General features: G+C 45.7%; 2 protein-coding genes across 4 annotated transcripts in view; one reads left to right on the top strand and one right to left on the bottom strand.

Annotated features, from left to right (window-relative positions):
- The window catches only part of MAPKAPK3 (MAPK activated protein kinase 3), a 128,675-nt gene that overhangs the window by 46,067 nt on the left and 59,686 nt on the right, over positions 1 to 22,922 (top strand). The gene's annotated exons all lie outside the window — the stretch shown is intronic.
- Positions 11,620 to 22,613, bottom strand: CISH (cytokine inducible SH2 containing protein). 3 transcript variants are annotated; one of them, XR_015259549.1, is made up of 5 exons: positions 21,913 to 22,613; positions 17,110 to 17,336; positions 16,016 to 16,604; positions 13,228 to 13,753; positions 11,620 to 13,139 (listed from the first exon to the last, which is right to left on the bottom strand). XR_015259549.1 is itself a non-coding variant. In XM_010123674.2 (3 exons), the coding sequence occupies exons 1-3, from the start codon at positions 21,957 to 21,959 to the stop codon at positions 16,102 to 16,104; spliced, it is 777 nt and encodes a 258-aa protein (XP_010121976.1). In that variant the 5' UTR covers positions 21,960 to 22,612; the 3' UTR covers positions 13,811 to 16,101. The 3 variants fall into 3 exon arrangements, 1 of the variants encoding a protein (XP_010121976.1); XR_015259548.1 differs by having other exon boundaries at positions 11,620 to 13,753; XM_010123674.2 differs by lacking the exons at positions 11,620 to 13,139; positions 13,228 to 13,753 and having other exon boundaries at positions 13,811 to 16,604; positions 21,913 to 22,612.

The raw sequence follows: 22,922 nt of genomic DNA, 5'->3' as shown, positions 1-22,922 counted from the left end.
GCCATATGGTTGCAACATGATCTAGTGCCAGTGTATTAATTCCCTCCTAATACTGCAGATCTCTCCCTATTTGTTTGCTTTCTCACTTGTTAGTTTATTCTCCTGTTGCATGGAGTATCTGGAAGAAGTTTGGAGGGAACAGAGGCAATATGCTGGAGTAGTGCATTAGCAGTTTTTATTGGTGCTCCTCAGTCTAAAGGGGGTGTTTAAGCATCTCGAAGGCTGTACAAACCATCTGTGATAACAGGAAATCACAATGCAGAGGCCAAACTCGAGCTGGTGCAGCCCTCACTGACCCCAGAGGTGGAAATGGTGAGCCCCTAAAACTGCCTGGATATAAATGGGGTGTGTTTGCATGATTTGCACCCTACCAGCAACAACCCACGTTGGTGGGAGGACCTACTGGTGCTCCAGTGACCAGAGCAGCAGAGCCGACGCAATGCAGTGCGGTCTGGTGCCTTTGCAGCTGGATAATCTGCTACAGTGAGAACATCTGCACTGAGCTTTCCTTCCCTGCTCCTAGGTCTTACTGGTAAGAGCAGCCACCTCTGCAGCAGGCCATTTGTGGTGTTTCCTGCTCAGAAATATTAGGAATTTGATAACACTGTTTTCTAACTGTAACTGCTGGAGGAATTTAAATAGAATTCATTAATCTGGCAGCTACACAAGCCTTTGTGTGAATTTACTTCTGTAAATAGAAGGTATCGGGGAGACATTGAATAAGATGTCTGGGGTCATCGTGTATAGCGGTGTATCCCCTCACGCTTTTCAGGTACTCAAAGTGTGACTTTGCAGTGTGCTATGTCCTTGTAATGTTGGGATTAATTTCAGAGCCTTGGTGCAGCAGGAAAGTAGGTTGCTTTACGAGCTGTATAGTACAGAGAGGGCAGCTGGAGCTCTGCGAATAAAGAGTGTGTGCTCTTGGTGTCCTTGGCCGTGCTTCCACCACTTTGCTGTGCTAATAATCACTGCTAAGGGGTGTGAATAGCATTTCCTGTCACATGGCGAATTCTGAGTCATTTTTTTGCCCCACAGCTCGCACTGAAAAGTGTGTATAAAACTGCCACCTTACCCCTTTTCCAGGCATTGATCCCCAACCTGAGACACCCCTTTGACAAGGTGTAAGTTGTAGGCCAGGTGTGGGTCTTGATGGCCCTTCCAGACTCCAGGGGAAGTTCATCATCAGCTTTGTCTGGTTTCCTAAACAATATTTTCAGCTGATCCTGTGCCTAGCATCTTGCCCTCTGGGTTTCCTGTGTTTCATAGAATTCGCCCATAGAGCAAAGCAGTGGGTGTTGGTTGGATTTTTGTGTTTGTTTTTTTTCCTCTTTTTAATAAAACATGTTCAATTAGCTTCCTTAGAAAAATGTCCCTCGGTGCTCTGATTGGGTATCTGGCAGAGGAGGGACTGCTGTCAGCGTGTCTGAGTTCCTGGAAGAGCTGAAGTGCAGTGAAAATGACCCCAGGGAGCAATGGGCTTTCACAGAAACCTGACAGTCTGGGGGAGGGCTGACTGAGACCCAGTGGTTTTAAGAGCTCATTTAGTTTCCTTTCTTCAGCCTGACAGAGAAACGGAGGGAGTGACAGTGCTGCACACAGCTTAAATCACATCCTTCATTAGTAGAGTCTTAATTCTTCCTGCGGCATCGTGCGTGGTAAGGGCACTAGGCCATCCTTCTGTGGGTTTTGTGTGTGCCGCAGGGCGCCCTGCGGGTACCGTCAGCATCCTTCTCCTTTCTGGAGGCCCAAAAGCTCAACAGATCACTTATCCACTCCTTAGTTAATTATAGATGCTTTTATTCTAGATCATATTCCCATTTGTATGATGTTTTCCTTCACTTTTCACTATTTTATTTGCCTCTCTACTTTTAAAGAAGGAAACATGAATTGCCAGTTTCATAGCTGTGACTTGGTGTTTTTCTTGGCTTGTGCTTTTGGGCTGATCTGGTGATAGGGCCTCTTCTCATCTTTTTGGATCATTGTCATCCCCCAGATGTTCTGGTATTTACAGAGTCACTTCAAGCTTATGTCTTCTTTTATCTGGACCAAATGCCTTTTGCCTACTGTTTGAGGGCTTTCAAGGAAGAAGGAAAAAATACCACCTCAGTCCTTACAGCAGAGGCCTGAGACAATTAACATTAAATGAAAAATCTGCCCATGTTACAATCTGGAAACGACAGCAGTGGAAAGGAAAGATTTAGAAGTTGCTTTCCACCCCAGCTTGCTTGCCTTCGAGCACGGAGGGCAGTGTCCTCTGGGTGCAGCCAGAGAGGTGAGCAAGCAGGGGAAGGTGTTCCTGCTTGCTGCTGTCAGACTGAAACTGCTGTGTAGGAGAATGCATGCGCCTGCTTTGCATGAGGGCAGTCTTGATTGCTGTGTGTTGCACGGCGGGAAGGCACCAAACCTTCGGAGCCAACGGCTTCAACTGCCTTGAGTTCAGGAGCTTGTCTTTGTCAAGAAGTCAGAGTGCACCAAGCCAGTGTGTGGGTTTATAGTGCTCTTGCTGCTCTCTGCATTCTGGCAGTGTCTTCCAAGAGGCTGGGTTTATGTAATTTGCTAACTCACTGAAAGAATTTAATTACCTCGTGTCTGAAACTGAGACCAGAACCGTGGGGGATGTGGGGTTCTCTGACGGTGCAGGGCTATGCCATCCTCCTGCAGGTCCTGGTACACTCTGAGCGTGACGAACAATTGCCGTGAAAAGTAACCCACTCAGGACTTGCTCCCACTCCAGCAGTGTAGAGCGAGCATCATCTCAGACTGCAGGCTCCGTTGGCGTGAAGATCTAAATTGTTTTCTTGCCTGCACAGGTGGTTCTTCAAAGTTTAAGTAGAAGAAAGAGGCACACTGCTATTTGTTACGCTTGATCTGTGGATGAGTCCTGCTCAACCAGCAGCAAATTTACTCTGCTTCTTGGCTAATGAAAAGTCAGAAACAGCTCTGCTTCCGTTTCCCACCCTAGGATGCATGAGCAGCCCAGTACCATGAGTTTCACCCACTGGCTCCTCTGTTCCCACATCAAAGCCTTTTCTTCGGCTGTCAGCAGCCACTGCTGCACGTAGTGGGTGTGACACCCCTTTCACACACACTTCCGTAGCTTGGGTGGCTTAACTGGGAGCTGCACTGGAGCTACCACAATATGGGACAAAAATTGAGTCCAAAGTATCGTGCATAGGTAACAAAATATTAGTGCATCATATGGAAGAGGCAAAAAGTGCTATTCCAAGCAGAGGAGGATGAGTACAATTAATAAATCATCTTCCCAAGCTCCTTTGGTCTGCTTTGGAGGCTCAAAAAAATAAGTGTACACATAACAAAAGTGCTTGACGTTTAACAGCACAGGGAAATGATACTGATCAGATATGGTGCATGAAGACAGCAGGAGGGAAATGCTCTTTTGAAGTTGGTTCCTTTCCAAGAAAATCATCTTCGTCATCTTTGGTCAAGCAAACACAGGATGGAATAGGTGTTTGTCAGAAGTAGGGTGTAGCTCGATGTAATTAGTAACAGCATCCAGCTTTCCACTGAAAGCTCATTAGCTGACGTGGGGAGTCAGACCTGTTCAGGTACTCAAATGTTACGCTGCTCATGCTAAATCAGAGTGAATTTCCGAAGAGCAACTGTGATTCATCGCCGTCAGCAGTGAGCTGCCCCCCACCGGGATGGGGAAAGGGGGGGCTGTCTCTAGTGCTCCAGCAAGCAAAGCGCTGGGGTTTGTGCAAGAGGAATAACGATACAGGGTGTGTGTTTTCCATTTTGAGAGGGAAAGGACAAAGGAAGACTTTATGTGATCAGGAGCCCAAACTTAAAACACCAGTCTTAGAAATGTGAGGTTTTTTCTCTCATGGTGTTACGTGGTTGATTGCCCCAGTGACAAGAGAAAAGATTTAGTGAAGTCACTCGTGCTTTCCTTTATTGTCCTACCAATCTGACAGACTTGTCTCTTCTCTGGCAGGGCTGGGAAGAAGGGAGGTTGTGCCGCTGACAAACAGTTCTTGCTCGGATTTGAGGCAGCATTGCAGAGGGCAAGAAAAAGTCACCTTTGTACAGAATAGCTTTGGGCCTGACTTTCTTTTTGTGAAGGTTACTCGTATTGGTTTGACCTCAGTGGAGGCGGTAGCGCAGAGAACCAGCCTCTGTGCGCTGGCCATAATCATTCCTCCAGAGTTGTTTTTGAGGTTGTTTTTAAATTGCACTGCAGGAGACTCTTCAGGCTTGGGTAGAGCCCTACTAATTTTGGTGACGGGCTTTTTGCCCATTGTTCGTAAAGGGCATTCCCGTTGCGGCAGTTCCAGCCGGGCACGTGGCCCGAGGCTCTGCGCGAGGATTCGAGCTGAGGTTTTAGGTCAGAGAAGGAAGTCTGGAGTACTTGAGCTAAGTTTGGTCCCCTGGGACCCTCACCCAGGTGACGTCCCCAGGCAGCCCTTGGTGTAGTCCTGTATCATCCCTGGAGATAAAGGAATTATTTGAACACATCCTCTGTTCTTGAGTTGTTAAAAGGATTTTGAATAAGATGCGAAGGATTACTTTTAGTTTAAGATAGCAATAGGAGCTGCCTGATAGCTAGAGGGACTGGTTTCAGTGAACACAGCTATGGTTGGTCTGTTCTGAATTTGACATTGAAGAAATGACCTACTTTCTGCAGGAAGAGCTGTCATTTTCAAACAGATGTTAAATTGTTACTTGGTAACTATGTGGGATTTGAAGTACCTTTAATATCCCGCTTTGTCCTCAGCTGCTGAATTCTGTAGCTGCTTTTGTGTGTCTCAAGATCAGGCTGGTCACCACTGATAATTTTGTGTATCTCAGGTATTTTCTGATGATGTGGAAGCAGAACACCAGTACAGGTGACAGAAGGGAGGAATGACATGAAAACTCAGCTCATCCAGGCACTTCGGTCAACTACCGGGTAGGAGATGTACATTCGCTGCTTATGTCCTCAGCCTTTTAGTTCCTGCCTTCCCATGGGAGGCCCTATGGAGAGGACACAGAAAGCCCCAACATCTCTGCCTCAGAGGAACAAAAGAGGAAACTTCCTTTATCTGTCAGTTTTCCTTATGTTCCCTGAATGTGCACATTGTTCAACTGGGAAAGGAGGAGAAAGAGAAGAAAAAAAAAAAAAAAGTTGCTGGGGTTCATAGATTTAAATAATCAAATTTAAAAACAAAACAAAAAAAAGAATTCCAGAGACTTTTCTATGTGGATTGTTGATGTCTTTGCCATTTCACTATACTGACTCCATTGCTTTAACTACTCATGTGTTTGCTGGTATCCACGTGCCAACGTCCTTTTCCTTGTTGCTGTTAGAAAGTCTCATAGCCATGATTCTTTCAGGATAGGGGGCAAGTTAAGAGATTTGTGTCCATGGAGTAAGAATTCAGAACATAGAATCATAGAATGACAGAATGCTTTGGGTGGGAAGGGACCTTCAAAGGTCATCCAGTCCAACCCCCCTGCAGTGAGCAGGGACATCCCCAACCAGATCAGGTTGCTCAGAGCCCCGGCCAACCTGGCCTTGAACGTTTCCAGGGATGGGGCATCCACCACCTCTCTGGGCAACCTGTTCCAGTGTTCCACTACCCTCATTGTAAAAAATTTTTTTCCTAATATCCAATCTAAATCTCCCTCCCTCTATTTTAAAACCATTACCCCTCTTCCTATCACAACAGGCCCTACTGAACAGTTTCTCCCCATCTTTCTTGTAGGCCCCCTTGAGGCACTGGAACGCCACTCTAAGGTCTCCCTGGAGCCTCCTCTTCTCCAGGCTGAACAGCCCCAACTCTCAGCCTGTCCTCATAGGAGAGGTGCTCCAGCCCTCTGATCATCTTCATGGCCTCCTCTGGATTCTCTCCAACTGGTCCATGTCCTTCTGATGTTTGGGGCTCCAGAGCTGGACGCAGTGCTGCAGGTGGGGGTCTCATGAGAGCGGAACAGAGGGGGAGAATCCCCTCCCTCGACCTGCTGGCCATGTTTTGTGTTGATTTTTAAGAGAATCATCTCAGCATACATATCGATCCTGAGGTTTAGAAGCTTTAGATGAAGCTGTAGGGAGCCTATATGAACAATATTAGATCACTGGCATGCACATGAACACTTATGTGTGATTTTAGGCATGTCTTCCATGGTAATGAGCTGGGCTCTTTTTTTGGCAATGGTTCCAACTGACTTGAATGCCTTAATGACAGAGATGGTAAAGGACCTGGTTTTTTCCCTTTTCCTTTGGTTGATACCATAACATATAAATCTCATTTCACGTCAGCTCCCTTTGCATCAAAAAGCTGTCTCTAAAAGGCAAAAGTTACATGAAAAATCAGTGTTCCCTGACATAATTTGAAGTGCTTCCTTTTGTAGGCTTTAATCACCAATTGCCTCCAAAACAGCACTGCTGTACTGATTGTATCAGCCACAGGAAGGCTTGAGGGCAAGGGTAAAAAAAAATAATTCCTTTATGCTTTGGTTTCCTGTGATATTGTCTTTTGCAGTGCCTGTCTTGGAAAGCAAACACACTGGAACAGCAAGGGATAGGGAATATTTATATCTCTGTAGCTGGTCAAGGTAAACCCTGGGAGCAGCGTTGACGTCAGCTAGCTGCATCATCTGGTATTTGTTGGGTCATTACATGAGATAGCTGGCTACCTAGAATCCACCAGTGTCTGTAACATGTTCTCTTTTCATTAAGTCATTTGTTTTGTCAATAACTGCAGAGAGAATTTGAATTCTTTCTGCTCCGGTAAGAATTAATGGTGGTAGGTGGTAGGTGTAGGGGTCACTATAGGATATACAGCATTTGCTGTAAGCCTTTGGGGTTTTAATTCCACTTAAGTAATAGGCTGAAGAGGGATGCTGGCTGCTGCTGCTGGGGGAATGGGAAGAGATAATTAAGAAACAGATTCTTTAACAGTTACCTATTTCCCTTACGCCAAGCATGAGAAGAGAATGTTTCTTTTCGCTCACAGGGAGAGGATTGTCCTTGGTTTAAGAAGCTCTTTGACAGGAGTATGGCTTTTCCATCAGCTAATTCCTTTATGAAGAGGTGAGACAAAGGAGGTGATTATTAGAGTGATAGTAGGCCAAAAGGAAAATACAAAATAAGTTGCAAAATTGACAAAATCTTCTGCTTGTTCCCTCTTGCAAGCGAGGTAAAAAGCATAAGCAAGATAATATGGTTTTTTGTTAATTAGTCAAGTAGGACTGGATTGACATCGTGCAGCAGGGGTTATCTGATTGTGTTACAGAGCGGAGCCGCTCCTTCTGAACTCGCCTCTCTTCCCATCCAAAACTGAGTGGAGTATTTCCCCTTCCAATAGTTGTGATGGACCCTCCCTTCGACACCATGATTTATATGAACAAGAAATACCAACATGATGTTCAATGCATATTTTCTGCCAAAATCTGCTAATACACTTCTATGTTTGGAAACAACGGAAGCCAGCATGTGACTTTTTCACTTGCTACACAAGTCCGTGTAACTTGACGCTAACGTGAGTTATTTTGTTTTCAGCTACGTGCCTGATTTGTACTGTTTTGTGTAATAAAAGCTCATCTTTTCAGGTAAGACAGGCTGGTATACAGCCAGGCAGTAGAAAGCTCAGGGACATAAAAAAATAACGGCCTTCAGGTGCCTTCTTGGTCCAGCACATCTGAACAAGAGGGACGTGTGTACCAGGGAGTGTGCAGATCTGGCCTCCTCCCTGCCTGAAACACAGATTGGCAAGGCACACTGAAGTCCTTTCCTTAACCCAGAGACAAGCTAGAAGGTTATATGCAGCCTGAGGGTGCACGAGTATGTCAGACAGAAAATGATGTGGATGAAGAGAGATGGACTGAATAGAGTAACAGGCAGCTGCAGGAGTGGCATACCAGGCTGGTTTGTCTGACCTAAGTGGTCTACATTGAAAGGGGAAAGTGCAGCTTTTCACTTGGTAACAGAACCAACGATTTCTGCAGCAAAGTGTTTCCCCACTACCTCAATGACCAAACTCTTCCTCCCAGCTAGTTTTTAGAATGCTGAGGCACTGAGGTTATTCTGACATTTGCACACTCTTGCTTGGAACCACTGTTTGTGAATACCCCTGAGCCAGCAACCTGGCAGGTCACGCTAACCCAGCTCCTCACTCCTAAGGATCTGACCAGCAAGAGAAGGTTTGGCATGCACAGGGAAGCCTTCCATCACCTATGTTCTTGGAAAGAAGAGAGTAATATGGAGTCCCCATGTTGGCCCCATATGGGAACCATTCAGCCCCCAGCTGATCTGGCTCATTCCAGCAGTCTTGCAGTGCTATTTTGTACGTGTTCTTTCTGAAATGTTGCCCAGCGGCTCTAAGCCAAGATGGCATTCATAGCACAGGACTGGAGGGAAGGGAATTTAGCGGGGTGAATTGCAAAGAGTCTTAGAAGAATGTAAGGAGTATTCCAAAACCAAAGGCTTAAAAAAGAAGGAGGTATTTTCAAAAGCAGTTAGAGATTTTCTGAAAGGTTCCCTGGAAATTATATTAGGTCATGTTTTAGGCTTTTTCAGATTACATTTTAGTCATAACACCACCTTTTACTAGTAGTTAGCACTTCCAAACATGTGCAAACACATAGCATGTGCGCTATGCAACATGTTTCCTCAGCGTATTTTCAGGCTTGGAGGTGGTGTTTGAACTCTGCCTCTGCAGTGTTTGGCAGTGACTGCCGTGACACTTGCATGATGGGAAGAGCGGTTGCCAAGTTGGGTAACTTCTGACAAGTATAAACACAGCTCTGCCTTCTGTAAACTGCGTTTCAAACCATATTGCTGTTCTAGGGAAGAGACAGTCCTCACGTTAAAGAACATACAGGCTCTCTGATCAGCTGTTGGCTCTCTGCTGGTTCGCATTGAGTGAGCCTATAGAGAACAGGCGGCAGGGGACGGTCGGATGGGATGGGCGTCCCAGGAGCTCAGCACTGGGTCTCGCTGTCTCTTTGTCACAAATATAACCCAGAGCTGTTGTTTTTAGGTGTTGTCACTACTGAAGGCTCTGTTTTAGCCAATGTGAAATGAGTTTGCTGAGATCAATCCAGGTTTGTCTGCTCAGTTTTCCACGGACTAATGTTTGCATCCTAATGTGGCATTGCAGATTTTCTGACTGGGGTATTTCTAGGTGAATTCAAGTGAAGCCAGGACTTAACTGTACAATGCACAATGGGCTTTCCTTTTGCTTTTAAAAAATAAATATCCAAGCTAGGGTTTATGCATGCTGGTGGGGTAGTGTGTGAAGGAAGGTTTTTTCTTGTGTTAAGTAAGTTGCACTTCAGCGTTACAGTTTCCTTTGATGATAAATTCATGTCAGAGTTACACCAGGGATAAAAGCCTTGTCTGTAAAACTAGGAATATTAAGTGGACCAAGTTCAGCCCTGAAGTAAATGAATTCCCATCCCACTCAATGGGAACCAAACCTGGATTTAGCCCATTTTATTTTACAGGTTTCATAGCCAGGGCAGTTTTGGTAAGAGCGGCACTTCTCCAACAGCTGCAATTGGAAAAGTTGCAGCGTATCTTATAGATGAAGGCAATCCCATGGTAGAGTTATGCAGACTGCCAGGCTGGAGTCCAAGAAACTCGGGTCCTGGCTGAGCTCTACCACTGATTTTTGGTTGACCAGCTCTTTCTTCCTTTGTCCTCCCATCTGGCATATTTATGTCGTAGGTTTTTTGAGAAATACCAAGTCTCTGATTATATGTTTGGGCAATCTAATGCTGCAGCAGCCGGTATTATTTCAAGTTTCTATTGTCACTGCAGTTGCGTGGGGGTACATTACAGCAAATGCCTTTCCTGCGTAGATAGAGTGCTCTCTTAAAATAGCTATTTTTACAAAAACTGACATTGTATTCGTTTTTGCAACTCAAATGTGAGCTGATGCAAAGTGCAGTTATACTGCATTTAGGAAATAATGGCATTCAGGAGAAGACCCTTGCCAGTAAGACCTGAGAAAGAGGGGCAAAAGGGTGGGAGTAGTTCCTGTTCAGAAAAGCAAACCCTTTTCTGCACATCTAGGTTGGTATGTCAGACTGGGAGTGGTTCTGACTGGATCCTTTCCTCTGCTGGGGCAGGCTGCTTTCTCTGGGGTCTGGTCTTTCCTATGTTTAAATTATTCCAGTGATGATCTTGCAGGAATGCAAGACCAGCTCTGTGTGGAGCTGACCTGTGGGCCATCTGTCCCCACAACGTGTCTCCAGCTGTGGCCACTACCACGGCTGATTGAAAGGAACTTGCAAGGACTAAGTCACCAATGATTTGCAGTAAAATTTCCTTTTTAGTTGAATCTCATCTTTAATGAATATTAGCAGAAGTTTTGAAGCTTTGTTGTAGTGTTGAAGCTTTGTTGTATTCCCTCTCCTTTCTTGATCCAAAAGCCCTCTAAATTAATATGTTAAGACTGTTATATTATTATGTAAAACCCAAATTGTATTTTACTTACGGGAACCCTTTTCATAGTTTCCTTTTGAAGTTCATTGCCCAGGCTAACAGTGAAGCCATTAGAGTGATTTTTCTTCTGTCTGGTTTATGCTTTGCCTACCAGTAGCCTTCTCCTTTGAACAATGTAACCTTTTTTCAAGTAAGAAAAGAAGACATTTTCTCGCTAAAATTTGGAAGCGTATGTTTTTGTACACTCATCCGTCTCCGTGATGTGAATACTGAAAACCCCTAATCTAATTTTATTCCTGGGCCCACTTTGTCATTTTCCTTTAAACTTGTTTTTTGCTGTACAGCAGAGGCGATGATAGATGTCTGATTGACGTTGCATGACAGATGTCTGAATGATGCCTGCTCCCAAAGGCCTTACTTGTTCGTGCAGCCTGTAGTAGAAGCCACGCGATTGTTGTGTTTCTCAGGAAGCGTAAGTGGAAGATCAAAGTGGGGTTCACATGAGGCAGCGTTAGCCTCCAGATAAAACCACACCTCCACGTGTTCCTATTCCCTGCTACTCTGGCGCCCGTGATTATAAAAAAAAAATAAATAGGCAGGACTGGGTGTGGGCAGAAAATAGGCATGTCTCAAAAGAAATTAGTCTGAGTCTGAACGTGTTATCAACGCACTTAGCAACTGTGTAGCCCTCTTTTTGCTATCATGCCGTTAGGCAATACTGGCAGGACTGGGTTCCCTTGTACACCCTCTAGAAAATTCAATGCTAGGTTGCTGTGAACACAAAAAGGCAAAAGGATGATCGTTTCTGCCCAAGGACAGGGCAGATCTCTTTAAATAACATCTAATTTTTACCTTTGGCTGGTTTGTTCCATAAGGACCTACCTAGTCTGGTGTTTTTTACTTTCATTTTCTCCTGTGAATGACAGGTAGGGCTCACTGAAAATGAGACACAGATGTTGTGACAGTGCTGCTAGGAACTGAGTGAGCTGGAAGATGTTACTTGGCACTCAGAGTTCCTCTGGCACATCTTTACTGGCTTGTGCTTTACCCCATGCTCCAGACCTTTGGACTGCTGATGAGTTCAGGGGTGGGGAAGGGGATAGGGCATTTCCGTGAGGATTGCAAGTGTTTCAGCAGTCATCAGGGAGAGACAGGAAAGGCCTGTGATAACTGACTTTTGACAGATTTGAACATGAGAACATTATTTGGCAGGGCAGAAGAGCCATACATACAGTGACCAGTTCATTTTTATTTTAATTTTCTTAATTTCATAGATAGCAGGTAAGACTGACAATGGAATTTGGACTAGGAATGCCATGTCATAGGTGAATTGCTGGAAATACCTGACCATGTCTGTCGTAAGAGAATTAAATGCACTCTGCTGATTCACTTCATTTTTGGCTGGTTCATCTGGCCTAGGTTAAGGGAAGTTGTGTGCTTGAGAGGATCTGGGGGAAGGAATAGGGTTTCAGTCAGTTTGAGAGGATAGAAGCGTGTGCACGTAGACGGGTTATTTTTTCCCTTGCATGTGTGGCTGTTTCAAAAGGCTTATTATTTGAGACAGAAAATGATACCGTATGTGCCTGACAAACTGCAGGGTATTGCTGCTGTGGCAGTGAGCCACGGTAGCCTGGTTTCAGTCATGGACTGGGATTTCTATTCCCAACCCTATCAGTCTGCTTTTCAGACTCACAGAGGGGACTTCACAGTAGTCAGAAACTGCAAAGCAAGAGAGAATCCCACCAAATTGTCCTGCAGTGGCTCAGCAAACTGAACAGGTGTCGCTGGGAGAGGTGTTGCAGCTGTACTTCAGTGATTGTGAAGGTCAGTCTGCATTTCCACGAATGCTGCTGTTGCCAGAGATGTGGAACTCAATTGTAAAAACCAGCTCAGTCTGTGCGGAGGTATGGCACAGGAGTTCTCAGGACATGAACCTGTTTGCTTTAACAAAACGTGCTGAAGATGCAGGAGTGGGAGTTGTTAAGATAAGAGCCGATGCAGTAAAGCCATGTGTGACTGCAGTTCTGTGTTGGCTTGACTCATGCCAAGCATTTCTGCCTTCAATCTGTGGAAAAGGAGCAGCAGTGTTTCATATATGTAGCTAGGGGAAGAGTTCAGCACAGCTAAGAAATTTAAAAATTGCTTAATAATGTGTCAGAAGTGCTGCATCTTTCTTTTGAATATTTTCCAGGGTTTTCAAGTTCCCTTTTAAAGATGCATGCAGCTTTTCCTTCCTTTTGTTTTCATTTTTCCACTTTGATGGTGTTTTTTTCCTACCCTATCTAGTTCGCTTTCCACCGTTCTCATAAAACCAAGGGGGACGTGATTGGTTTTGTTTAACAACTTAAACTTGAGCAGATTATTCCCTTGCCAACATTTCCTCGTTGGTGTGCAGTGGAAATCTACCCATGGACTTGCACTGATGAGGTTGTGGAAACAATGTTTGCTAGTGAATGCCAGCCCCACAACTGGCATAGGAAGGACAGCACGTGCTTTAGGAACACTTTAAAGCAGTATTTTGAACTCTGAAGCCAGTGGATTCAGAAAGGGAGAATGATGGAGAGGAACTAGTTGAGCTTCTGGGTTTTTCTTCTGGGCGTATTTTACTGCTTCCAGTGGCTGAGAGCACACCGTGCCTTGCCTGGGGCAGGGTGGGGGGACTGTGGCGTGAGCATCTCTCCTGGGCAATGAGTGCAAAGGGGCCACGGTGGAGTCAGGTACCAGTCGTGGGCTTCCCTCCGTGTATTCCCTGCATTTCAGAGAGACAGGACAGGTGAGGAGGCCTCTGTCTCCCTCTGACACCACAGAGCAGTCCAGCTCCCCGGTGGTTTCCTCACCTGTGGTATCTGGCACGTGAGGTGACAAGAAGGGGAAAGGGTGCTGTGCCAGGCTGCAAATACGGGGAAACTGAGGCCCAGCGGGAGCAGAACATGAGGAGATAGCTGATGCCATGAGTCTCGTGTCCAAAGCATGGTCTGCCTTTCACGAACTCGTCTTTCAACACTACCATGAGCAGAATTTTTCTTTGGGGGCCAACTTGAAGCCTGCTGTAAACAAGTAGCCAAACTTCCACTTACATTCCATCTCCTTTCCCCTAGATTGTAATGGTTTTCTATGGCACACAGAAGCAATACAAAAATCATTCCTGTGTATTTCTACATCGTTAAGGAATCTTCCTTAAGCTCTTGGTAACTTGGGGTCTGCCGCTGCTCATCTGTGTGGAGTAGAAACCAGGCTGATGGTGACGGTGATTTTGGTGTTAACTGTCCCAGTATCAGAAAGGCTTTTCTTTTTGTTAAAGGTTTTTGTGGTTTGTTTGAAAAAAATGGTCAAGAGTTTGTCTGGTCTTCTTGGAGAGAACTTCTGTGAATAGAAAGTTAATTAATCCATTTTGATTTTACCAAAGACTTCTACATTGAGTGGCTTTAAAATATATTTAAAATGTTTATTTAAAATCCAAGTCAAATGATTTTTAACAAACTGTCTCAAGATAGAAGAAACGGACTTTTTGGAGTAACTGTGTATTGTTTATTCTTCGTATTGCAGTAGCACCTGGAGAACCCTATTGTGCTAGATGCGGAACAAACACATAACAGAGATGGTCCCTGCCCATATGAGCTTACAGCCTTTAGCTTAGCCTCTGCCTCATCCGGTCAAGTAGGAGGCAAGTTTCAGAGAGCTGAACACCTTGCCCTTCTGCACTGTACATTTCTTAAGCTGATTTTTCACATGCTGTAGATACCAAGCCTGTGGCCGAGCCATGTGGGCTTCCTGAGATCACTGCTGCTCCTTGCAGAGCTGTGGTTTCCTTGTTCCCAGTGTCCTCAGGCAGATAGAGGTGGTTTGGATAAAAGGAAGCCTTTTCAGTGATTTATGGTTTATATTATTTTTTTTTAAGTTTTCTTTTTTGTTTTGCCTTCTAAGTTTTTTCTTATTCAATACCTTCCCACGGTTGCTGCCATATGGGGCAAGGGGGAAGGATATAATAAAAAGCAAACCTGACATTACACATGCACACTGTCAATCATCAAAGTATCAAAAACAAAGCTTGCAAGAGAACAAACTTGTATAAATGTGGAGGAAAAAAAAAAAGGACACTGAGTAAGCACATCAGGCCATCTGTCCCTTTGGGCAGCTTTAAGATAGGGTGGTAGAAACTCCACCCATTTTTTGAGCTTGTCTCCTGGGTCACCATCCCATCCTTTTCCACCTCCTCTTCCAGCCCTCAGGTATAGCTGGGATTTGTCTGGTCTCATTTATAGAGCCTTAGAGAGACAGTCCCTTCTCTGTCTGTGCTTGGTTTTGGGCAGATCCCATCTGCAGTTTGTCCCTCCTATCTGCAAAAGAGCAGGGGTGTGAAAGGGATGGGGTGCGAGAAGGAAACCCAGAGCAAAAAATCTAGTTAAGTATAACACACATGCACGTCGGAGAAAGGGAGAGGAGAGGTCTGGACCTTGGCAAACGGAAAAGTTGAATTGTGGTTTCCAGTGTGTGCTAGAGCCCGGCTCTGATTGAAGCCGTGTGGCTTGTGAATGACGCTGGCAGAGGCAGAGCAACTGGCAGTTCGGCATTGTGTTAGCAGAGAGGAAGGACAGCTCTTTCTGCTGAGGTGCTTCTAACTTGTATATAAATAAATAAATATCCTGAAGCTGTGTGGCACTGGTGCAGCTCAGCAGCACTGTCTCTGAACCCCTGGTCAAGGAGCCCTCGTTCTTGACCCCTGTCTCGCAAGGCAAGGGCAATGTCAGGGAACAGCAGTTTCAAAATGCAAGCCAAATGCAGAGTGCTCTGAACCCAAATCCCTCTGCCTGCAAATGAGAAAGCTGAGTTTCTGATTGCTTATTTCTAAATGTTTTGTCACAAACTTCCTTTGGAGATGGAGAAGGTGGAAAAAAAAAATGGGATGAGTGCTCCCTGGCCCAAGCTCAAGAATCTCTGCTCAGAGCTCTCAAGGAAGAAGAGCTTCCTCAAAGAAGTCTCCTGTCCACAGCCTGTGATGCAGCATGCATCTCTGGGAGATGCACAAGCTGCTACCAGTGTGCTTTGAGGTTATGATACCCAGCCCCTTGTACCTAAGGAAGAAAAAAAAAATGTTCTTTACCTCTGAAGAGGTGGATCTAGATACAGTCATCTGAGTCCCACATACCCCAGAAGTCTGAGGGAGTTTGGATGTGGACTGCTGTGACCTGGTTACGGGGACAGGCTCAAACAGGTATGATTTGGATGTGAATCCAAAGCCAAATTCCCACGGATTTTTGGCTGCCAGTTGGCTGGGAGCCTTTCTTCTAAGTCTAATTCCACAAAAGAAAAAGAAACAAAAAACAATAAAGTAAAAGGTGCTTTTAAAATACCATGAGGAGAGAAACTGCCATGGAAATAAATAGCAAAAATAACAATGTTAACATTTCTGGTGTCACAGCAACTCTGAAATTCAAGTAGTGTGCACATGCCTACAGCACTTTCTCACAGCCGCTGTCGGCGCAGCCTGAGGTTCAGAGCTCAGATTGCGTCCCATTGTTCACTGGAACAACCAACTCCTCCCTGGCGCTGGAATGGATTTAGAGAGAAGGGGAGAGGAAAGATGGATGCAGTCTCTGCTGATAATCGCGTCTCTACTGTGCCCACCTGATGCCGCGCTTCAGCGGGACAAAGACGCAAAGTTCTCTTATTTCCGTCCCTGTCTGTCATGCCTGAGATATAATGGCCGTGCTTCAGAGATGGAAAGGATATTGCTTCAAATAGTCCCCCATCCGCCTCGGCAGAGGGAGCTGGTCCACGGCGGCTGTAGACTTGTTAATCCGTAGCCGGCACAGGTGCTGGAGACTGGGGATGTTGTCTTTGCGGCTAAGCGGCCGGATGAGTTTCAAGTGTACTGCAGCTGCTGCCATCTCTTTTTGCATGGGAGGTAGAGGAGACGGAGGCGGGTAAGGAGCCTCACTCTTGCTTTCCATTGTGCAGGACATGACATAATGCTGGATAAGACTGACCACATCTGGGAAGGCCAGGATGCGAGGTTTGGACAAGTAGTTTGAGTCTAGCCGGAACTTGCTGTCAGTGTATTCGATGCGCACGTTGGTAGGGCCTCGATTTGTCTTGACAGAGAGCGTGAACAGGTAGCTGGGGTGGGTGCTGTCCCGTACCAGGAAGGTGCCCTCAGGCATCTTTTGGAGATGCTGCTTGGCCTCACTGGCAGTGATAGATCCCCAGTACCAACCTGGAAAAGCATCCCAGAAAGAACTTGTTAGGGAAAAAACATATTAAAGGACTGGCAGTGTATTTAGGGAAACCTTGAAGCCTACTGAGTTCAGAGCCTGGGAAGTAACCAGGCCCAGACTTGGTAGGACCTTCAGAAATTAAGACCATGTCAAGTTCTAAGGGTTTCCTACCTGTGCTTGCCATTGCTGTGCTGGGGTTCGGGATGGGGATGACTACTTTTGCAGCTACTGCAGTTTAGAGAGAAAAAGGGGCCTTTTTGCATTTCTTTCTCCCAATTCAGTTATAAAAGACAAAGCTTTTATTTATACTAGTAGTAAATTATGATGCAAGTTTGTAGAGACGGAAAATACACTTGGTGCATCCACGAGTCAGCCATGGCTGTGACAGAACCCCGTTCCTATCTGAAGTGGGACCAGGAGATTCCTCCTGGAACTCAGATTGCGGAGTTGGCCACCTGCTCCCTGTAGCCTTCTGACCCTGTGACTTTCTGAGCCGAGCCTTACCAGACTCCCGCAGGTACGAGAAGGTTTTTGCAATGCAGAGAAGGTCTTCTTCAGGGTCTCGTGTCTGAGGCGGGTTGCTGTCTGGAACTGGTGCTGCGAAGGCAGGCGCGGACTCCTCCTGGAAGGCCATAACTGGGAGAGGCTGCATGATGGGCTCTGACAAATCCACCGCAATGTCCCTGAGCGACAGTCTCCTGATCTTTTCCTCCGCCAGCAAAGGATGAGGTCTGAAATGAAGGGCATACTCTGCTATTTTTCCTGGCCTTGAAATAGGTTGCAGTATTTGTTCCATGCATGCTACATTGTACCACGATGTGCTGTGTGTTATAAACAGATCTTCAATATGATTATGTTCAGAGAGAGGCAAGGGGGATAACAGAGCTGAAGATGAGCCTTAAAAACAGGGAGAGCTGTCCTCTTTCCCCTTGTAAAAGGTGGTCTGTCTTACAGTGTGGGTTGATTTGAAACCTGATATTTTTAGATCAGATTTTTAGCCTTTGAATATGTAGTTTCAGAGGCAATAAGATTCATATCGGCATTACAGCTTCACTTACATCATTACAATGTTGGAGCATTTATTTTTCTGCCGGTGGCTTTGTTAGTCATTTACTGTAATATAATTAGAGGCAGAACTGGGAATAGCTTGGATTTTGTCTTTCTGCTCAAGGTTGACTTGATCCTAAATGTGTCTGCTGGAACTCAGGGTGAGCTGATCTTGTGGTAGAATAATGGGAATTCTTGTTTTAGCCAAGCCTCTGCACTACAAAACCCTAGTGTTCAAAGGCACGACGGAGATCTCAGTGCAACTGTAATCTCTGCAGGATTACAGCAGCAGGAGGTTCTGCCATGAATATTAATCCTTCTGTGGTCTAAGGAGAGTGTTAGTGTAGCCGTTCAGCATCTATGTGCAGTTTCAGAAAGCCTAGAGCTCTCATGGGCCATGGGTGCGCCTTCTCTGCAGCATGGAGATTCCTAAAGGAAGGCAGAGCTCCAGGGGGAGGATGGATGTTGGGGGCCAGGGAAGTCTTTGTTCCCAGGCAATCTCCTGAGAAAAAACATTCATTTCCGTCTTTTCTTCTAGGCTCTTTGCCTTTGTGTGCCCTGTACTGCTGCATGTCCTGTGTTATATGCCTCATATGTGCTCACTTGCTTGAGACATTCTTTCAGACACAATGTAAAAGATTGTTATATTTCTCTGGAAACTCAGCCCCATCCTCAATGTGAGACTATCGCAGCGCCATTGGAGCTGATGGCGATTGCAAAGGCAGCAGCCACCTCCTCCCACATCAGGGAGAAGAGAGAAGTGGAAAGAGGCTCTGAAGTCGTAAGTGCTTCCCTTCTGATCTTCCTCCTCCTCTGTGCTTTATGTGAACAGTGACACTTCAGGTACATACAGAAATGTGTTGTAAACTGATCTGCACCTGATCAAAGCTGCACTCCACCTTCTCAAACTGCTGAGTCCAGGTATGGGACCGGGAGCAGGAAGAAGGGATTTGGAGGAAAAGTACATTAGAGAGAACCTGAAGATGACTTCACAATGATTTGTGAGCAAGAGCCACGACCAGTTCCATGACTCTGCATTTCCAATAAAACTACTTAGGCCTGCAGTAAGGTTTTTGTAGAACCCCTGGTAAGACCCCTGGGAGACACTTCTTGCCCATGCAATATGTGGCAAAGCCCCACCATTCTGTTGGCATTTAGAAAAGAACATTCTTCCTTTTTCCGTATGCCAAATCACATTTCAGAAGCAGGATATTTACTTGGCATTCACGGCATTTGATCCTCATTTCTTTATTTCTATTCGTGGGTAGGAAGCCAAACTTAATAAAAGTGATTGCTGGCCCTTATCGTCACCAGGCACCCTTGATCGGGACTGTGTTTTCAGTGGCTTTCACAGAGCAGTGGGTCTGAATATACTTTTATACCCAGACATCGCTGTTGGGAAACCTCCGAGTTCTCTTTTAAGTCCCACCTGAGCTCCATTTGTAGGTGTTGAGGGCTGCATTTTTAAAGATATTTGGAAGTATCCCTTGTAATGTCATGGTCTTCACAAAGGTCTAGCTACTTGCCTTCTTGGGGAAAGGAGAGTCCTCATTCTCCATCTCCCCCCGTTTTGAGCAAGGAGGACTATAAACTAGATCCCTCACTGGTTTATACCTCGTGTAATAGTTTGCGCCGTGCAAAGAGGGTGTTACGCAGGATTATTGGCAGTGCATTCTCTCTCAGGTGCGTTCTTACACTGACTGTTCACTGAGCTAAAAATGACTGTGACCAGTGTTGAGTACAATCAGTCCTGCACTGCTCACTGCCCACTTGCTCCCCAGAACTTGAATACTGCAGTCCAAATTCCAAACCTCTCCAAACTTATTTTCTCCTGTAAAAAATTTCTGGCCTTTCCTTCGGGAAGGGTTTTGAACATGAAGAAAACTTTTCTTGTTCCTAGCATGGAACTACTTTTTTTTTTCTTTTTGTATGCCTACTTTGGAGAGGAAATTAGGAATTGGCTAAGAGACCGGGAAGCAAGGGAGGGATAGCAAAGCTACGTGGGGAAACGGACTCCCGTTTCATTGCAGAAAGTTGATAATTTCAAAGGCTGTAACGGTTCACAGTTTGGTCCTCCAAAAGACACATCAGCTATGTGAATTTGTCAGTATGTTTCTTTTCTACAGCCACTGTTGTCTGTCTGAAGCAGAGCCCACATGCTTGAGATGAGGTTTCCCACTGTGCTTGCTCTCTACTGCCTTACACTTTCTGCCACCTGAGGCTGAAGGAGCCCAAACCCCACGCAGTCGCTGTGGAGATTCTTCCAGTGCAGCCGGAGAAGGGCCATGCTTATACTCTCCCTGTTTTACTTCTGTGTACCTGCCTTACGGACCTGTCTCTCCCTACAAAATGTCCTAGTGCAGCTATACTATCAAAAGCAGTGGTGGGATTAGAAATTCTCATAGACTGGGAGGTGCTGGTGTCCTGAACAACTTTGTACGTAGGATGAAGAAAAAAAGAGCTGCTGCTGTGACCAAAGCAGCTCCAAGCACAGGAAAGGGAGAGCAGAAGGATCAGCGACTAACGGCAGACTATAACTTTTAATGAAAGTACCTTTGCAAGAGGGATAAGAAGAGTTTGCTGCGTTAAGGACATGTTGAAAAAAGCATGCTGACATGGAAAAATCAGCCCTTCAATGGGGCAAAGTAAGTATTTGAAAATAATTAGTGCTTGTAAGAATGTAGAGGTGAGACGTGGAGGATCAGGACTGAGCAGGGTAAAGTGTTAGTACAAGAGCTGTGATGAGGAAGAAAATAAATATATAAAATTTGGCATGTCTAGCTGGTAGTCCGTGGAGTCTCAGGAGATGGCAAATGAACCTCCCTGTGCTTTGGCAAAAGACTTGGAAAGCCAAGAAAATTCAAGAGAATCAGATATGCCTGATATCATTTAGTGTTAGCTGTGCAGTTACTTTGCTGATAAGCTAGAACTTGGTAACACAGTACAAGCAGTACAAGAAGTATGTCGAGCTGCTCTCCCTGCCATCAGCCACCTCCCAAGACTCTGATGGGAGCTTGGTCTGAAGAGGAGGCTGAGTATGGAGTCCAGGATGTATGAAATTTAGAGGATAATGAGAACTGAGCAACAAATGGTCATCAAAAAATGAGACTAAGAGACAACCATATACACATCTGGCTACATAACAAGTTCTTAGTGGGTGAAGGGAAGCAGGGGCTCTGGTATGCTAACCGTGGTGAAAAGCTTCACATAAGGGTTTCACAAAGCCTAAGTTGAAAAATGAATTCCCTTTGCCATGGCTATAGGAACTGTAGAAGTAGGCTGAAAATGAGAGCGACAACAAACCCACTTGAGTAGTAGGAAAGTATGGGTAAGCTTGAGCTCTGCTTGTCTGTGGAACAGATTTTGGGGGAAAATGGCAGAAAAATCCCCGTGCTTTAGTCATTTAAAGCATACGAGATAGATATGTTGCCTCTGAGGAAAATCCACTGAGGGTGAGTGGGATGGGTAATACTGACATTACAGCTCAGGCTGAAACAAATGCTGACATTTTCCAGATATGCAGCATGTGTGAAATGCTGGACGATTCCTGCAGACCAGGTGTTTATGCATGTTGATGACCTGAGCTCATCGTACAGGCACCAAAGTGCCAACACACTGGTACCAGACACCGGTACTGGAGAAGGGATTTGGGTATAACCTGTTTTACTGAATAAAGGTGGTGTAGCTATAGATGGTGCCCCCCATGGCTTTCATTCTACAGAACGCTGTGTATGGGTGAGTCTGTGTATATGTACATACATTTAATCTTACCCAGAAAAGCAATAGAAAACCAAAATTATGTGTTTAGCATAAATATTTACTTAGAAATAAACAAAACCATCTGATGTCCAGGGAGGTTTTTCCCTGTAAGCAGTTTGTTTCCACCGGGACCTTAGAGAACACCTGAGGTCTCGGGCTGGTGTCCCCGCGGGTGCTGCACATGCACCCCACTGAACAACACACTCCAAGTTTTTACTAATTTTTACTCCCCCAGAGACTTTGAATACCATGTAATTTTTCAGCCATAGAAAGCAGGGAAATCAGGAATACTTTGTGATCCATTGATTTTTGGCCATAGAATCTGAAAAGCAGACACATAGGACAGACACACAGAGCTCCATACTCGGCCAGCGTAAGTCATTCCCATTCCGTTACAGTCACACACGGCAACTCGCACGAGCTGAAAAACCGTCCCGGAGAGTCTTCCCAATCACAATTATCAAACCACAGCTTTTAAAGGAAGGCTGTAAAGTACCTTACCCCTGAACGCAGAGGATCATGTCACTCCTGGACCAAGGGAAAAGCATTAAGTCTTCAAGAAGGTGGGAAATGCTTTCTCCTCTTCTCTTTTTCTTCTTCTCGTCTCCTTTTTCTGTGCTTCCCAGAAGGAGCGAGCTAGTTCCAGCCTCTGGTTTGGGGTTCAGGGAAAGAGAAGGCTGGAGAGTCCCAGCAAACCCCCTCCGCACTCCGTTGTGTTTCAGACACAGAAGAAGCTGAGCCAAAGGCGAATCGGGCTGTCCGAGAAAGACTGCGGATTGTTCAGCAACTTCGGCCAGGAAAACGTGGCCACTCTCAGTGCTTTAGAAAAGAATGTATTCTTGTTCGGCTTTTCAGAAAACAACAACAAAAAGTTTTAAAAATTACCAGAGAAAAGGGAAATTACGTGTATTTAAGGAGGAACTAATCTTCCTTCAGAGCAATATTTTAGAAAAAAAATATTCAGAGCCCTCTGAAATGATAATAAATAGATAGCAATAAATAATATCGCCCCGAGAGCGTGGGGGAAGAGCCGGCAGAGCAGCAACCTGCTTTGTCACTGACTCCAGGAGTAATGAAGCTCCGAGGAAAAAAACCCAACCTACTAAGTAATCTTTTGTTTGCCCCTTTTAATCTGTTCCAGGAAGTGAGGGATTCCTGGAATCGTATTGTGTTCGCATCGCTCTTCCGATATCAGCCACGCGGGAGGGGGGTGGGGGAAAGAAAAAAAAAAAAAAAAAAAAGCGAGCAGGTATAAATAGCTGTGTCCATAACGGCCTCGGTGATGTCAGCGCCGCTCCCGGGGTGGGGGGGCGGCGGAGCCCTCCCGGGGGGCCGGGCCGGGCCGGGCTGCGGGCGCTGCCGGCCGCGCGGAGCCGCCGCCGCGCGTGTTCGCGGAACCGGCTTTGATCCATTTCCAAGAACTTTCCAGGAACGCGGGGCCGCCCGCCCGCCGCATGCGCGGGGAGCAGCGGGCGGAGCGCGGGGCTGGCGGCGGCGCCCGGCCGGGCTTA

This window comes from Chlamydotis macqueenii, chromosome 10 (genome assembly GCF_036417535.1).
Source record: "Chlamydotis macqueenii isolate bChlMac1 chromosome 10, bChlMac1.mat, whole genome shotgun sequence".
Classification (NCBI taxonomy): domain Eukaryota; kingdom Metazoa; phylum Chordata; class Aves; order Otidiformes; family Otididae; genus Chlamydotis; species Chlamydotis macqueenii.
This window is presented reverse-complemented; position numbering and strand designations above follow the sequence as displayed.

What these genes read in the sequence shown, in the direction of transcription:
- CISH (XM_010123674.2), bottom strand. Translation starts at nt 21,959, where the DNA reads ATGCTTTTCCCTTGGTCCAGGAGTGACATGATCCTCTGCGTTCAGGG. An exon ending in ATGATCCTCTGCGTTCAGGG is followed by an intron (nt 17,337 to 21,912) that starts GTAAGGTACTTT and finishes CCTTCATTTCAG; the next exon opens with ACCTCATCCTTTGCTGGCGG. An exon ending in CTCGTACCTGCGGGAGTCTG is followed by an intron (nt 16,605 to 17,109) that starts GTAAGGCTCGGC and finishes ATGCTTTTCCAG; the next exon opens with GTTGGTACTGGGGATCTATC.